The 13806-nt window shown below is 40.5% G+C and overlaps 1 protein-coding gene across 4 annotated transcripts in view; it reads left to right on the forward strand.

Moving 5' to 3' along the window:
* LOC124284371 (NADPH oxidase 5-like) overlaps positions 1-13806 on the forward strand; it is a 40831-nt gene that overhangs the window by 6127 nt on the left and 20898 nt on the right. For all 4 annotated transcript variants that reach the window (XM_046720458.1, XM_046720459.1, XM_046720460.1 and 1 more), the window contains one exon: positions 12470-12581. In XM_046720458.1, coding sequence (XP_046576414.1) covers positions 12470-12581 — 112 coding nt within the window. The remainder of the gene's footprint in view (positions 1-12469; positions 12582-13806) is intronic.

The following is a 13806-nucleotide window of genomic DNA, read 5'->3' on the forward strand; positions in this document are numbered from 1 at the left end:
GCATCGTGTAAATTGCCCCAGTATGTGATAAATGTTACAAGTTACGACGGTGTTAAATATAGCCCAATCAATATCATCAATATAACAGTTAATAGGTAGAACAGACACACGTGGAGCAAATAGATGGATAAAAGAATTTTTCTTGCGGTAATTGAGGGGATGGGAGTGACGTGGCCATTTACGGATAACGAATTTTGTTATAACGAAGTCAAAGTGACCATTAACTTAAGTTCGATATAATTGTATTTCCTTGAACGCATTTGAAACAAAATAATACAGCAAATGACCTGGATAAAAGGAAGAATTCGTTATATCCATCAGTTCGTTATAAGCGAGTATTTAGCGACGTGTACATAATCAAGTACCAGCACAACTTCAATATATATTAGGCAAAGATTTTCAGATGTGCTGTGTTATTATATGTTTAGAACCGTTATCGCGATCATTTTCTGTCACGATTCGTTAAACTAGAAAAGTTATATCATGTGTTTATTGCTTAACGCGAGTGAGTGAGTTGAGTTTTACGCCGCATTCAGCAATATTCCAGCTATATGGCGGCGGTCTGTAACTGGTCGAGTCTGGCCTAGACACCACACTTGGGAATCCAGTGACTCACATCAGGAGCACTGATCTGCGCTCGTCACAATATGGCTGAAATATTGCCGATGTGACGTTTAATCTTAAATCACTCACTCATTGATCTGCGCACCTGGGATGATGTGGCATGCTTCAAGCACGTCAGCTGGCCTGACCAACAATCTACTTACTCGCCTCTTCCAACAATTATGAGTTTCTGGAGACAGTTTCTAACCTGGTTCTTCACGGTGTGAATACTTTATGTTCGGATTAACGAGGGTGTGTTTTTACTTAAGTAAGTTTGGTATAATACCCAAGAGCTCTTTAAGCTGTTTACACGATGGTTGATCGAGTTGTTTGGCTGACTGCCAGATGAGTGCATGCATACTTGCTAAAAACAGTTGGTCGGATATAAAAGTATTTTCACATACATATTGACACACATCCCAATGGGGCTGACTCGCAGTCTATTAACATACCCGATGCCATTAGAGATGGTTGTTACGGAGCCCTCGTAACCAATCTCGCAATCCCGTAACTTAAGAATATAACCCACAAGAATGTGTCCCGGTGAACACGATCATCGTGTTCCGTCAACAGTCTGGTTAAATAATGACGACATATGGGTTAAATTATGGCTTCTGGGGATTTTCGGGTAAGTTGATATGGGCAGTATTACCATCTTACATTAAAGCGATCTCAGCGCGAGAGTGACCCTAAATTCCATACTGGTCTCTGTTTTTTACATGAAAATATAGCAAACAAAAACCTTCCACACTTCAACACAGCTTAGTCTGTCTCACAGTCCTTGAACCCATTACGCCCTACTGCCTTGCCCTCCCTGCAATGCTAAAGCCTTAGTGAAAGCCAGCCTATGTTTTCTCATACTCAGGATCTCCCATCTTACAGGGGCACTTTTTCAAATTAAATGGGTTTATTTGTTAGATTTAAAATTATATATATTCAGAGACTAAGCGTTAGGCTACCTAACTACCATATTTAACATAGCCTTGTCTGTCTCACAGTCCCTGAACCGCGTTATCTCCCCTGCCACCCAGCCCTTTCTGCAATACTAAAGCCCCAATTGAAGCAAGTTCAGTTTCAGGAATTTTCCTTCTCATCGGGGCTCCTCTTCAATTGCTTTTATCAGAACTATATGTATTCAGAGACTAAGCGTTAGTCTAAACGATCATCGTTATTAAGTGTCATTTGTTCCCAATTGCGCAGATCGATGGTCATGCTGTTGATCACTGGATTGTCTGGTCCAGACTCGATTATTTACAGACCGCCGCCATATAGCTGGAATATTGCTGAGTGCGGCGTAAAACTAAACTCACTCACTCACTCGTTATTAAGATCACTTATGTCGAACGATGCCCAGACGTGTTACCACCAGCAGTCTACAAAGGTCATCTGATGTCACAACGATCTGTACGGCTTAGGTTTCCTGTTATTTGCAGGACCTCTCACCGACCTAGATAATAAAATATATTCCCCACTTAAAGGTATGAAACTCAAAGTTGGACAACCCATCTCATAAAGTAAGATAATATCTTCCCCAGGAATGCATATGAAAATCAGTGTTGGACATATAGAGAATCTTACCCAAGTGAATTCTGATATCAAATATACCAACACGAGTTTTTTTAAAGTTGCCGAGGATATTTTCTGTTTAATCAACGAGTGTTGATATAGACACGAGGGTGAGATTTTATTTATCACCCAAAATCATTCTTCATCAGTTATCAGTAAAATAATGAATTTATCTGAACACAAAACTGCCATTAGGTTTCTTGAGCAGTGATCTCAGTGAGGTCATAGCATTGTGACGTCATCAGCTTTATGACATCATAGCATTGGGATGTCATCAACTTTGTAACGTCATAGCATTATTAGCTGTGTTGTTAGTGGTGTCAAAGCATTGTGAGGTCATTAACTGATGATGTAATAGCATTAGGACAGTTCAGTTGTTACGATATCTACAATGTTGATATCGCTTGTATATACAATTGTGAGGTCATTAACTGGTGATGTAATAGCATTATGACAGTTCAGTTGTTACGATATCTACAATGAAGATATCGCTTGTATATATCATTGTGAGGGGTCATTAACTGATGATGTAATAGCATTATGACAGTTCAGTTGTTACGATATCTACAATGTTGATATCGCTTGTATATACCATTGTGAGGTCATTAACTGGTGATGTAATAGCATTAGGACAGTTCAGTTATTGTAGATATCATTGTGGTGAGGTCATTAACTGATGATGTAATAGCATTAGGACAGTTCAGTTGTTACGATATCTACAATGAAGATATCGCTTGTATATATCATTGTGAGGTCATTAGCTGATGATGTAATAGCATTAGGACAGTTCAGTTCTTGTAGATATCATTGTGAGGTCATTAACTGATGATGTAATAGCATTAGGACAGTTCAGTTGTTACGATATCTACAATGTAGATATCGCTTGTAGATATCATTGTTAGGTCATTAACTGGTGATGTAATAGCATCATGACAGTTCAGTTGTTACGATATCTACAATGAAGATATCGCTTGTATATATCATTGTGGTGAGGTCATTAACTGATGATGTAATAGCATTAGGACAGTTCAGTTGTTACGATATCTACAATGAAGATATCGCTTGTATATATCATTGTGGTGAGGTCATTAACTGATGATGTAATAGCATTAGGACAGTTCAGTTGTTACGATATCTACAATGTAGATATCGCTTGTAGATATCGCTTGATCTGACACAAGCGATATCTGTTGTGTCAATGTTGAACACACAATCACTACAAGGATTCAGTATACAAAACAGCTGCACACATGTTTCCTCATTAATCAATATGACGAGTGTGAGTGAGTGAGTTTAGATTTCCGCCGATTTTAGCAATATTCCAACACTATCACTACGGAAGACAAAAGAAATGGGCTTCACACATTGTACCCATGTGGGGAATCGAACTCGGGTTTTCAGCGTGACGTACGGACGCTTTAACCATTGGGGCTATTCCACCGCCGCTATGTGACGAGATTTGAAATAATAACATCTCATTTGTTTAAATACTGCAGTACGAAATGAAAATGCACTCCTAAAGTATCATTTGGAGTGCAATATTCTGGATTATTGGTAAAACTCACTCACTCACTCACTCACTTCTGTATACACTATTCCTCCCTTCCTTGCTGCCCAGCCATGCGTTCTCACAGCCAAATGCCAATGTCAAGGTGACACGTACATTAAGGTCATAATAGCGTCGCGGTCCTCGTTAGTCGGCATTTTGCCAAAATTGACTTTAGATGAAACTACATTCACCTAGTAACTATGCATTTTCTGTCAATTTCTCATAACAATCCTCCAATAGAATTCCGGTATACAACCATTTTTCAAAAGCACCTATCTTATTGGTCCTGAAAAGTGACAGGCAAAACCTCGTAAGTGTCAGCGCTAGCATTTTGTGAGGATGTGTTTCGATGTTTATTCGCATTACTACAGCGGTATTGTGCTCGAAATACCACCTATGTTATGAAAGTCAATAAATGCTGTGAAATAAACATAAAGCAACAAGTTTTGACACATAACTGAAGAATCTGGATAACTGGCCGTGTATGTTTTTCACGTCTTTAGCACCTCTAGGGTATAACATTTTATCCTTGATACTTCTGTTGGATCTAATACCGAAACTGCCATCCCATTATTGTAGAATTTCCGATAAAAAACTGTTTCTGGAACCCAACATTCGGTCAGTGACTTAGGTGTTAGTCATGAGTAGAACATGAAACTACATCCATGAGTCGACTAGTACATGCAGATGAGCAATAAAAACACTGCATTCTCCAGGCCAAGAGATCAATTAGTTATATGTGTGGATCATAGAGCAGGCAATGTATCTGATGACGTTTTTCAAGTCATCTGAAGCACAAGGAAGGAGCCAGAACTGAAAAAAGAATTTGAAAAACAGAGCAATCAAAGGTGAAGTCCTCTCATGGATCTACGTATAAGCTGTGTGGATTGCTCCATCACTGAATGGTAGTACATTATATTATAAAACCAAGTTGGCCTGTCACAACTTTAACATCTTCGATGTTGCTTCACATGACGTCGTGTAATACGTCCGGTATGAAGGTCACGGGGAGTTAATTGTTCCTGTGTTTTCCTTCTGCATCACAGACTACATCAAAAGAATAGTTTCTCCAGATGACACAGTCACACAATTCAGTGACGACTATACATGTATACGTGGTGGTGTGTGGTCCTGTGCATAGAGCTTAGGTCACAAATCAGTTGAAGTTAGGCAACGTTGAGCTCGGAGAGTCCTTCGATGGGTGACCATGTTTGGCAGCTTGACTCCTGAGAGTTTCTAGGACTTCAGTCCAGTCCTACAACGAAGCACATATGATACATGTGGTCTCGCTTGAGGCAAGTGAGTTGGTTCAACATTGCCTCTGTTCACCCAACAGAAAGTGGTCAGTGATAGCAAGCCATATGTAGTCAGGTTTCTTATCACTCCTCTACTTGTTTCACTTATACTTCTGTCAGACCCAGTAACAAAGGTGGAGATCCACAAGTTACTGACATCAACTACTGAAGCTAAGGCGTACTTTTGTTCATGCCGAATCACACTGATGACTGGCAAGAACTACCTTGTAGACCACAGACGGGGAAGGAGGGGAAGCAAAACAGTCACGAAGGTTTTTTACAACCACTGAACATCACGGAAGCCAAGTACCATCATCACCAGGAACTCAAGTTTGTTATGCCATCCGAGTAGCATCTGTTCTGTAATGCTGCTCTGCCTACTCTTGAGAAATAACATTCTCTAGTCTCACAAATGACAAACCTGTAAGAGGCACATTTCATATAGCAGACAGTTTGGTTGAAGTAGTGTCAAACTGTATGCTTTTAAGTTGATATTGCAATATATTCACAATTCAGAATGCAGCGCTGGAAGAGGGGACCTGTTTTAGGTTACAAATAGTTAAGTTACAAAGGCTTTTCATGGGTGTTTATTCACTGTAAAAGGTTTGTCAGAGGCCGATATAATTATGAGAGGCTTTTCACTGTTAAAATATGGTGACTGGACCATATGTCCTAACGGTTCGTTCCTATTTCTTTTATCAGTTATCAAACGTTTTGGGAAGGTGTGGTGCATACACGTACAGGGTTGTGCACATTAGTTTGCTAAGACTTAAGTAATCAGAGTTGATACAGAACATGTGTCACAATAAATTCAACTCTTCATATTTGAGTTATAAAGGTTTTGTAACGATGTTTGTTCATTTTAAGGAGTTTGACCATATGGTCAGTACTAGGGGTGGGTATTGCAGAGAATTTTCACATTGCGATATATTGAGATGCGAAAGCACATATTGCGATATGTATTGCAATATATAGCAAGAAGGCTTTTTTAACAATAAACTACTTATAATCGAGTTTACGCTTTATATATAAAGCAAAAACACGACAAAGTCACAATGTTCTTGATTAAGCTTTCATAAAAACCTTTATTCATGACAAAATAAGAATATAAATAATATTTGGCACAAATGAAACAAGGAAAAGAATAATTTAACATCAACTCAGAAGTTATTAGTTTGAACTAGTTTCTCCACTCTCAAAACAAGCCCTGAGATTTTAGACAGCAACTTGACTTGGTCAGGACATATCAAGGATCATTGGTCATTAGTGAGTAAATATTTAAAGCACTCTGATCCAAAACATTGCGAAACACTTGAACAAAAATTAAGAACACAACTTCAAACCGAACTTAACAAACCAGGTAAATGTCAAATCTTTGAACGGCATGTAGAAGTGGAATGCATAAGAAAAGCAAGATTTATAGATGTCAACTTCATTCACAATATAGAAGTTGACATCCATAAATCTTGCTGTTCTCAGTTAAATGTAATTTTCACCACTATCATTCCCACCACCATTACCACAGTAGCCACAATCATCAAGATTTCCGAGTGTTACGAAGTTTTCCGAATGCAGCCCTAGTCAGTACAGGTACAGGGCCCCGTTGGGTGAGACGTCTTCAGAAACGATATTGTAAATGAGATGGATTTGTGGAATAAATAACCCCCACTACATATTAATCACAGTACAGCAGTCATGAATAAGTGGTCCATTTAGTATTTGTTTACACCGATAAATGAAACATATCATGCAAAAGGGCCTAAATTTATATTTAAACGTTGTATTTGATAATGCAATAATGGTTCTGTCTCGTTGAACAGGCGCCAGACTGTCTCTTCTTCCGATTAATTTGTTATTTGAATACATTTAAGTGAAATTATCTGCTTTTCAAAATATCCCATTTGATAATAGACTTGATGGAAAACTTCGTATTTTTCATCCAGGACTAACCCTTTGGAATTAGGAGGCCAAACATGTTTGGTTTCACTGCAAGTAATGATGCAAAGTTATGGTTGAAAACTCAATGTGTTAAGTTTGCACATATCAAAATGAAACAGTTTTTTTCGATTATCTCAAAACTATATAAAAGTCAGATACGATGTTTTGACAGGACTGCGACGAATTTTTTATTAGATATGTGTATCTTTGTTAATAGTCCATCTGCCTTGTGGGTTGTTTACAGTGAAATATGCCTTGTTTATCAGAAAGATAACGATGCTGGTGACACTGACTTTGCCTGATTGCACCCATTTAGCTGGGATGGTCAATTCCGAACCCGCTGTGGTACTACAATAAATCCCACGGGAATAAACATATTTTTTTCCAGTTTAAAGACACTCTCTGAATATGTACAGTTTTGATAGAAACAAAAATCCGTTTGAATTGAAAAGGAGCCCCAGTGAGATGGGAGATTCAGAACTTGAGGACAATTTAGACGTCTTTCTTTCACAGGCTTTTTTAAAGGGCTTTTGCATTGATCTATTGATCGAATGAATGAAGGAAGGAAGGAATGAATGGTTAGCTGACTTGTTGGTTGGACAATGTATATACACTCGCTCACTTAGTCTCGAATCTAACCAGGAATGTTTCATCTACACACGTGACAAGGCATAGCACAGTTCCCCTAAAAAATCTTGTTGCATGGGAGGCCACAAATATATACACGATACATCGGAAACCAATCTAAATTCCTGTTTGTGTGTAAGTTTAATATCCCGACTTGATAATCTGCGCTGTGTCACTGGTTGTTTGGTAAATGAATCATGTACTGGATATGTTTATACACTGTACAGCTCCTTGTGACGTCAACCCGTGAAGGTCCGGGTTAGAATATTGATCTTCAGTAACCATGCTTGTCGTAAGAGGCGACTAACGGGATCGGGTGGTCAGGCTCGCTGGCTTGGTTGACACAGGTCATCAGTTCCCAATTGCGCAGATCGATGCTCATGCTAGTGATCACTGGATTGTCTGGTCCAGACTCGATTATTTACAGACTGCCGCCATATAGATGGGATACTGCTGAGTGCGGCGTAAACCTGAACTCACTCACTCACTCCTTGTGACGTCAGACAACATTCACTCACAATAATTGAATATCATTTAGAGGTGGCACACGTAAAGAGGGTTATGGGTGTGTTGTGGGGAACAGGATGTTTCGGGGGATACTCTTACTCCCCCATCAGGTGAATGGTAAAGGAGAAAGAATATACTCCCAAACGTCATGTTCCTCATGGTACAAAAGTTAGCATTCATAACTATCCCCCGTTTAACATTCAATCATTTCTTATCACAACAAGTCTCATATCAACACAACGTACATCAACCTCTTCTATTGTATAAACCAATACCCGCCATGTATATATTTCTCCTTGTGCAAATGTTGTGTATCATTTGCTTGATAACGGCGTTAGGATCTACACCGAAACTACTACTGCAACAAAGAAGTTGTCTATCCATAAAAAGTGTTCCACTTCAACACACCAGCTTCTAAATGCCACTTAAGGAAGAGGACCGCCTCCGTGGTGTAGTGGTTAGAGCGGAAGGTCGCGGGTTCGATCCCCGACCGCGTCATACCAAACGACGTTAAAATATGGTACTTGTTGGTCCCTGCCTGGCGCTCGGCATTATTGGGTACAACAAGGACTGGTCGGCTCGGAGTCAGTATAATGTGTCTGAGTGAGGTATTCATGCTTCACTGCGGCATGGTATCTCAGTGGGCTAGCACTATAAAACCAGCTTAAGTCTGGGCTAGTACAAGCAGCCGCACAGACACATACACACGCATGCACGTCGTCATATGAGCGAAATATTCTCAAGCACGACGTTAAACCCAATTTCACCTCACCTCACTTAAGGAAGACAATCACTAGTATTTGAAATGAAAGCAATAGAGCTCTTCCGTTGTCATCGGAGTTCGATGCCCAATTTAGAGACGACTGTAGCAAAACGACGCAATTAATTCAATGTTGTTTACATCTTACGTCTCTTCGACCATTCTGTCGTTGTAGCAGTCACGTGTATATGATAGATGCGAGATGAACATACAATCATTTCGATTTCCAGTAACTTAGTAGTTCTCTTAAAACCCAACGTAAACGCCTGCCTATTAAAGATGTTTTTGTTTTGTTTCCCGCTGTGAATCACGACTAGCATCAATGAGACTCTAAGCATGTTTGCATGATCCATCTTGTTTAATGGCGACAGCGGTAATGTTAAAATTCAAACACGTACTTCAGGATACTGACAAAGGCTAGGGCTCCTCAATTCAACGAGGTGGAGGTTATCGCTTCATCCATGCATGCTATTCACACCTGGACTGTCCGAATCAAATGACCTACGGCCGTCTAGACTTGTTTTCGACTTCAGGTTCTAACAACCTATTGTGTGAGTCCTGCTGTTGTACCACAATAGTGACTTTGCTATTGACCAGTCGTAAATGTGTGAATGAGATTATTCCTCCACTGAACGAAATTCAATGTCGGTTCACAGTTAATTGATCGGCGGCCCTCTGTGTATGTATGTTCTGTGTTTGATGTCTTAATGGGACACTTAAACTGCTTTGGTTTACGGGTTAATGTATTTGATATTGACAAACTTGCCCAACCAGTTTCTGTACTGTCCCCTCCAGAAGTAGTCAGTCGGGTGTGTGTCTTCGGCGTGGAGAAGTTGGTATTCTGAAATAAAAAATATAATCTGTTGTCGTAATCCTAAAACAATATTAAGCAGCATTACACTTTACCTGTATATTATATTTTCAATGAATAATAAACACACATCTGTCCGCTGTCTGAAGCGGGTGAGGGAGTGAGTTTAGTTCTACGTCGCTTTTAGCAATATTCAAGCAATATCACGGCGGGGGACAAGTGACATGGGCTTCACACATTGTACACGTGTGGGGAATCGAACCCAGGACCTCGGCGTGACAAGCGAACGCTTTAACCACTTGGCTATCGAACCGAACCGCTGTCTGTATGTTTGTTTACACTCATTCTACTTTGGAAAACTTTTGCCCAATTCATATAACCCTTCCTGTCAAACAGATTCCTGATTAATGATGTGATTTAGGTTTTCAAAACACTAATAGGCTTCATTGTGAAATAACAAATATGCACTTTTATTCTCAATTATTTATAGGCCTCGATCTTATGGCCCGAACGCTGTTTGGTAACAACAAATGCAGACCTTGTTAGCGGCAGTGTCTAGTTTAACATTGCCGATGTAATACCAGGTGTCATTACTAATTGTCACTGATCAATTCCAACAACCTTCACGTCTATTTACCTTCTGTGCCCAACTGAAACAGCTTCTGTCCAAATCGGGAACGTTAATTATTTGGCGTAGAAGAATTTACCGCCAATTCTATTAACCCTCACTCCCAGCTTATGGCATTTTTCTGCTTGTTTTGTCCATTTACCAGCTATATGGCTGCTATCTGTAAATAATCGAGTATGGTCCAGACAATCCAGTGATCAACATCATGAGCATTGATATACACAACTGGGATACAATGACATGTGTCAACTGAGTCAGCGGTTTGACCCCCCGACCCCGTTAGTGGCCTCTTCGAACAAGCATGGTTGGTTAAAGACCACTTTCAACCCGTTCCGTCACGCGTTGAGTAGTAAACTGACAATCCCTTATACTACTACGCATTTGGTATTAGCAAACATTCTTACTGGTTAAGTCCTGCATACAACTATGGCATTTCTGATTTTCAAGATTCTCAGGTCACAAAAACGCTAATGACTATTGACAAAAGGGATTTTTCTGTTACATGCAAACGTTGCCTTCAGTGAATCTCTGAACCAATACTTAGAGAGAAAAAACACAAATATTAACACAGTGTCAGTCCAGATTTTCTGGGAACAACGGCGATCGTGATTGCCTGCAGGGAGGTATACCTACTTACAGTAAAACTCAGTCATGCACCACCTTTCATGACCGCAGTGCAGATTGTCCACCAGATACCGTCGGTCCGCAGGCAACGGGATCTATAGAAACTGCTAGAAGCCTTCTTAACAACAGTGATTAGTGTGTCTACATCTTTCTATCTATAACAGTTTATTCAACCGGATGTCCTTGAAATCTGGCCTCACTTAACGTGGTACATTTGTGCCGGCTCTTCATCTTATTTTCCGGGATGTTGTCGCAGCACGATGTCACAAGGATGTCGTGATGATGACGAAAGAGTTACCTGTACAACATTAGCACCTGTAATGCATTGCACGCGATACGGATATTTAGATCTTTGTCAATATGTAAAAAGAAAATTCACTTTAATGATAAGGCTGTTAAAAGCAAATATATCATAGTCATAAATCAATTAGTTTTTCAACGTGTGAGGTACTTTTAGGTTGTGTTGTATGGCACGTGTTAAAGAGCACATTTGGATCACGAATACTTTTCATCGTGACACGTTGTTAAGCAGAGCCAACTAACGTCAATAGAGATACACATGGGGCATGTCGTGACGTCATCAACTACCAATATATCAGTGCGTGTATTTTATATGTTGATCTTCCTGTTTGTAGAAGGAGTTCAACAAAAATCGACGTCCAGGACACATTTTAGGTCAAATGGTGATGTACATGGCGAGCGTTTTCAACTTTCTTGCATTATCTACCAAATGTCGTGCCGTGGATGTGTATCACTTTCTGTATTGAGCATAGTGCTTGGACTGTATATTTTCATTGCTTCAGTTTTAGCTTGTGTTGCTGTTTTTCGTTTTCGTTTTTATTGTTATTTTTTGATGTCTTTTGTTGTTGTTTTTAGCAGTTTCATTATATAATGGTAAAACTTCTTTTGGTTGTCAGTTTATGTAACTAAATACCAGAAAGCTTCTTTCCTACACAAGGGGGATAGTTCTGTGGGTATGCAATTTTAACATTAAAGACACGGCGACATTTCGAACGTATCCCCGTTACCAAGCAGGCTACTTTTACAACACAATACACCGTTATAATCCAGGCTAGCTATTCTCGAAACGTTCGTAGCCCTACAAGCTTCTTAAGCCAATTCTTAACACATTGGTTACGATCAAAGTTGCGAATTCTTTGGGCTACGAACGTTTCGAGAATAAGGGCCCAGGATCACGCAATTATATGTCAAGGTTTTAGCACTAAACCCGTGTTTGTGGATTTGACGAGGTGGAAAACATCCTAGAGCTGCATTGGTTCGGTGTTGAACCCAACTCACTCACTCACCGATCGTCGTGTACGAGTGAGTGCGTGCTCCGTGTAATATTTCAGCAAGGTCACGAGGACATTGTACCTTTGTAGGGAATCGGTTATTCGGCGTAACAAGCAAACGCTTGAAAATGTTGGCTATCCCGATAAAACAGCGTGTACCGAGAGACACCTGAGTATGGCACGCATACTGAACACATCGGCTTGTGCTCGTGTAGCGTTTAAATTTATACATGTTTGTACAGTTATTAAACTCTGCTGATGTTTGCCAGGGATGGAGATGCCCACATACTGCGTCTCCTGGAGCACCAGGTGTCGGATACGGTGGGACTGGACTCTGAGATCGACTACAAGACCTTCAAGAAGATCCTCAGGGTCAAAGACGTAGGACGCTTTTCGTACCTTCACATAGCTCACATAGTAGTGTGAGTGAGTTGAGTGAGTGAGTGAGTGAGTGGGTGAGTGGATGAGTGGATGAGTGGGTGAGTGTGAGTGAGTGAGTGAGTGAGTGAGTGAGTGAGTGAGTGAGTGAGTGGATGAGTGGATGAGTGGATGAGTGGATGAGTGGATGAGTGGATGAGTGGATGAGTGGATGAGTGGGTGAGTGGGTGAGTGGGTGAGTGGGTGAGTGGGTGAGTGGGTGAGTGGGTGAGTGAGTGAGTGAGTGAGTGAGTAATCGAGTGAGTAGTGAGTGACTAAGTCGGTTACATGTTTACATTCTATCGGCATATTGCAGTGAGTGATTGAGTATGATTTTACACCGCTTTTAGCAATATTCCAGCAAAATCACAGCGGGGGACACAAGAAATGGGCTTCACACATTGTACCCTGTGGGTAATCGAACCGGGGCCTTGAGCGTGACGAGCGGATGCTTTAACCATTAGGCTACCCCACCGCACCCATATTGCAGCCATATCACCATGTGAACAGGTTACATCAATATTAAAAAAAACGTGTTTCATCAGAAAAGTTAGTGTAATTGAAACTTGGGTTATACACTACTTCCAAAAAGAGGTAGACAACGTTATCAGGAATCATATGCTTCCGGGTGATAATGCGTGTAATTCTGTGAACAAATTTAATTCCTAAGTGTTTATGTTCTTTCGCCCCACATCATTGGCTGATGATTGACACGTCACGTGACATGGAGTACTGTTTCCGCACACTCGTACTGTGCGAAAGGTGCATGACACACTCGCACACGCAGACACACACGCACACGCACACGCACTCACGCACCTGCCCGTATATTATTATATGATATTTATGTAGAGCACATATCCAGGCAACTAGTGCTTGCTCAAGGCGCTGGTATTTTTTCCCTCGATCATTGGATGTCAGTCTCAATGGCACATCTTGTTATCAATCTCAACTCCCTGGGGATCATACAACTCTTGCAGCCACTAGGCGCACCGAGTTATTGCGGCTTTCTCATCCTAACGAGGTGCCCATTCACAGCTGGGTGGACTGGGACACATAGTCACAGTACTTTGTATATCCGTCGAAACCATGTGTAGTGCAATAACGGATTGGTGTCCTCGTGTTCTATCTCAGTAATGGTCAGGTTGATAGTTAACATTTCTATGTCTATGTCCCATTTCTTCTCTTT

The sequence above is a fragment of the Haliotis rubra genome, unplaced genomic scaffold (assembly GCF_003918875.1).
Source record: "Haliotis rubra isolate DU_JTF1 unplaced genomic scaffold, ASM391887v1 Scf335, whole genome shotgun sequence".
NCBI classification, from domain to species: domain Eukaryota; kingdom Metazoa; phylum Mollusca; class Gastropoda; order Lepetellida; family Haliotidae; genus Haliotis; species Haliotis rubra.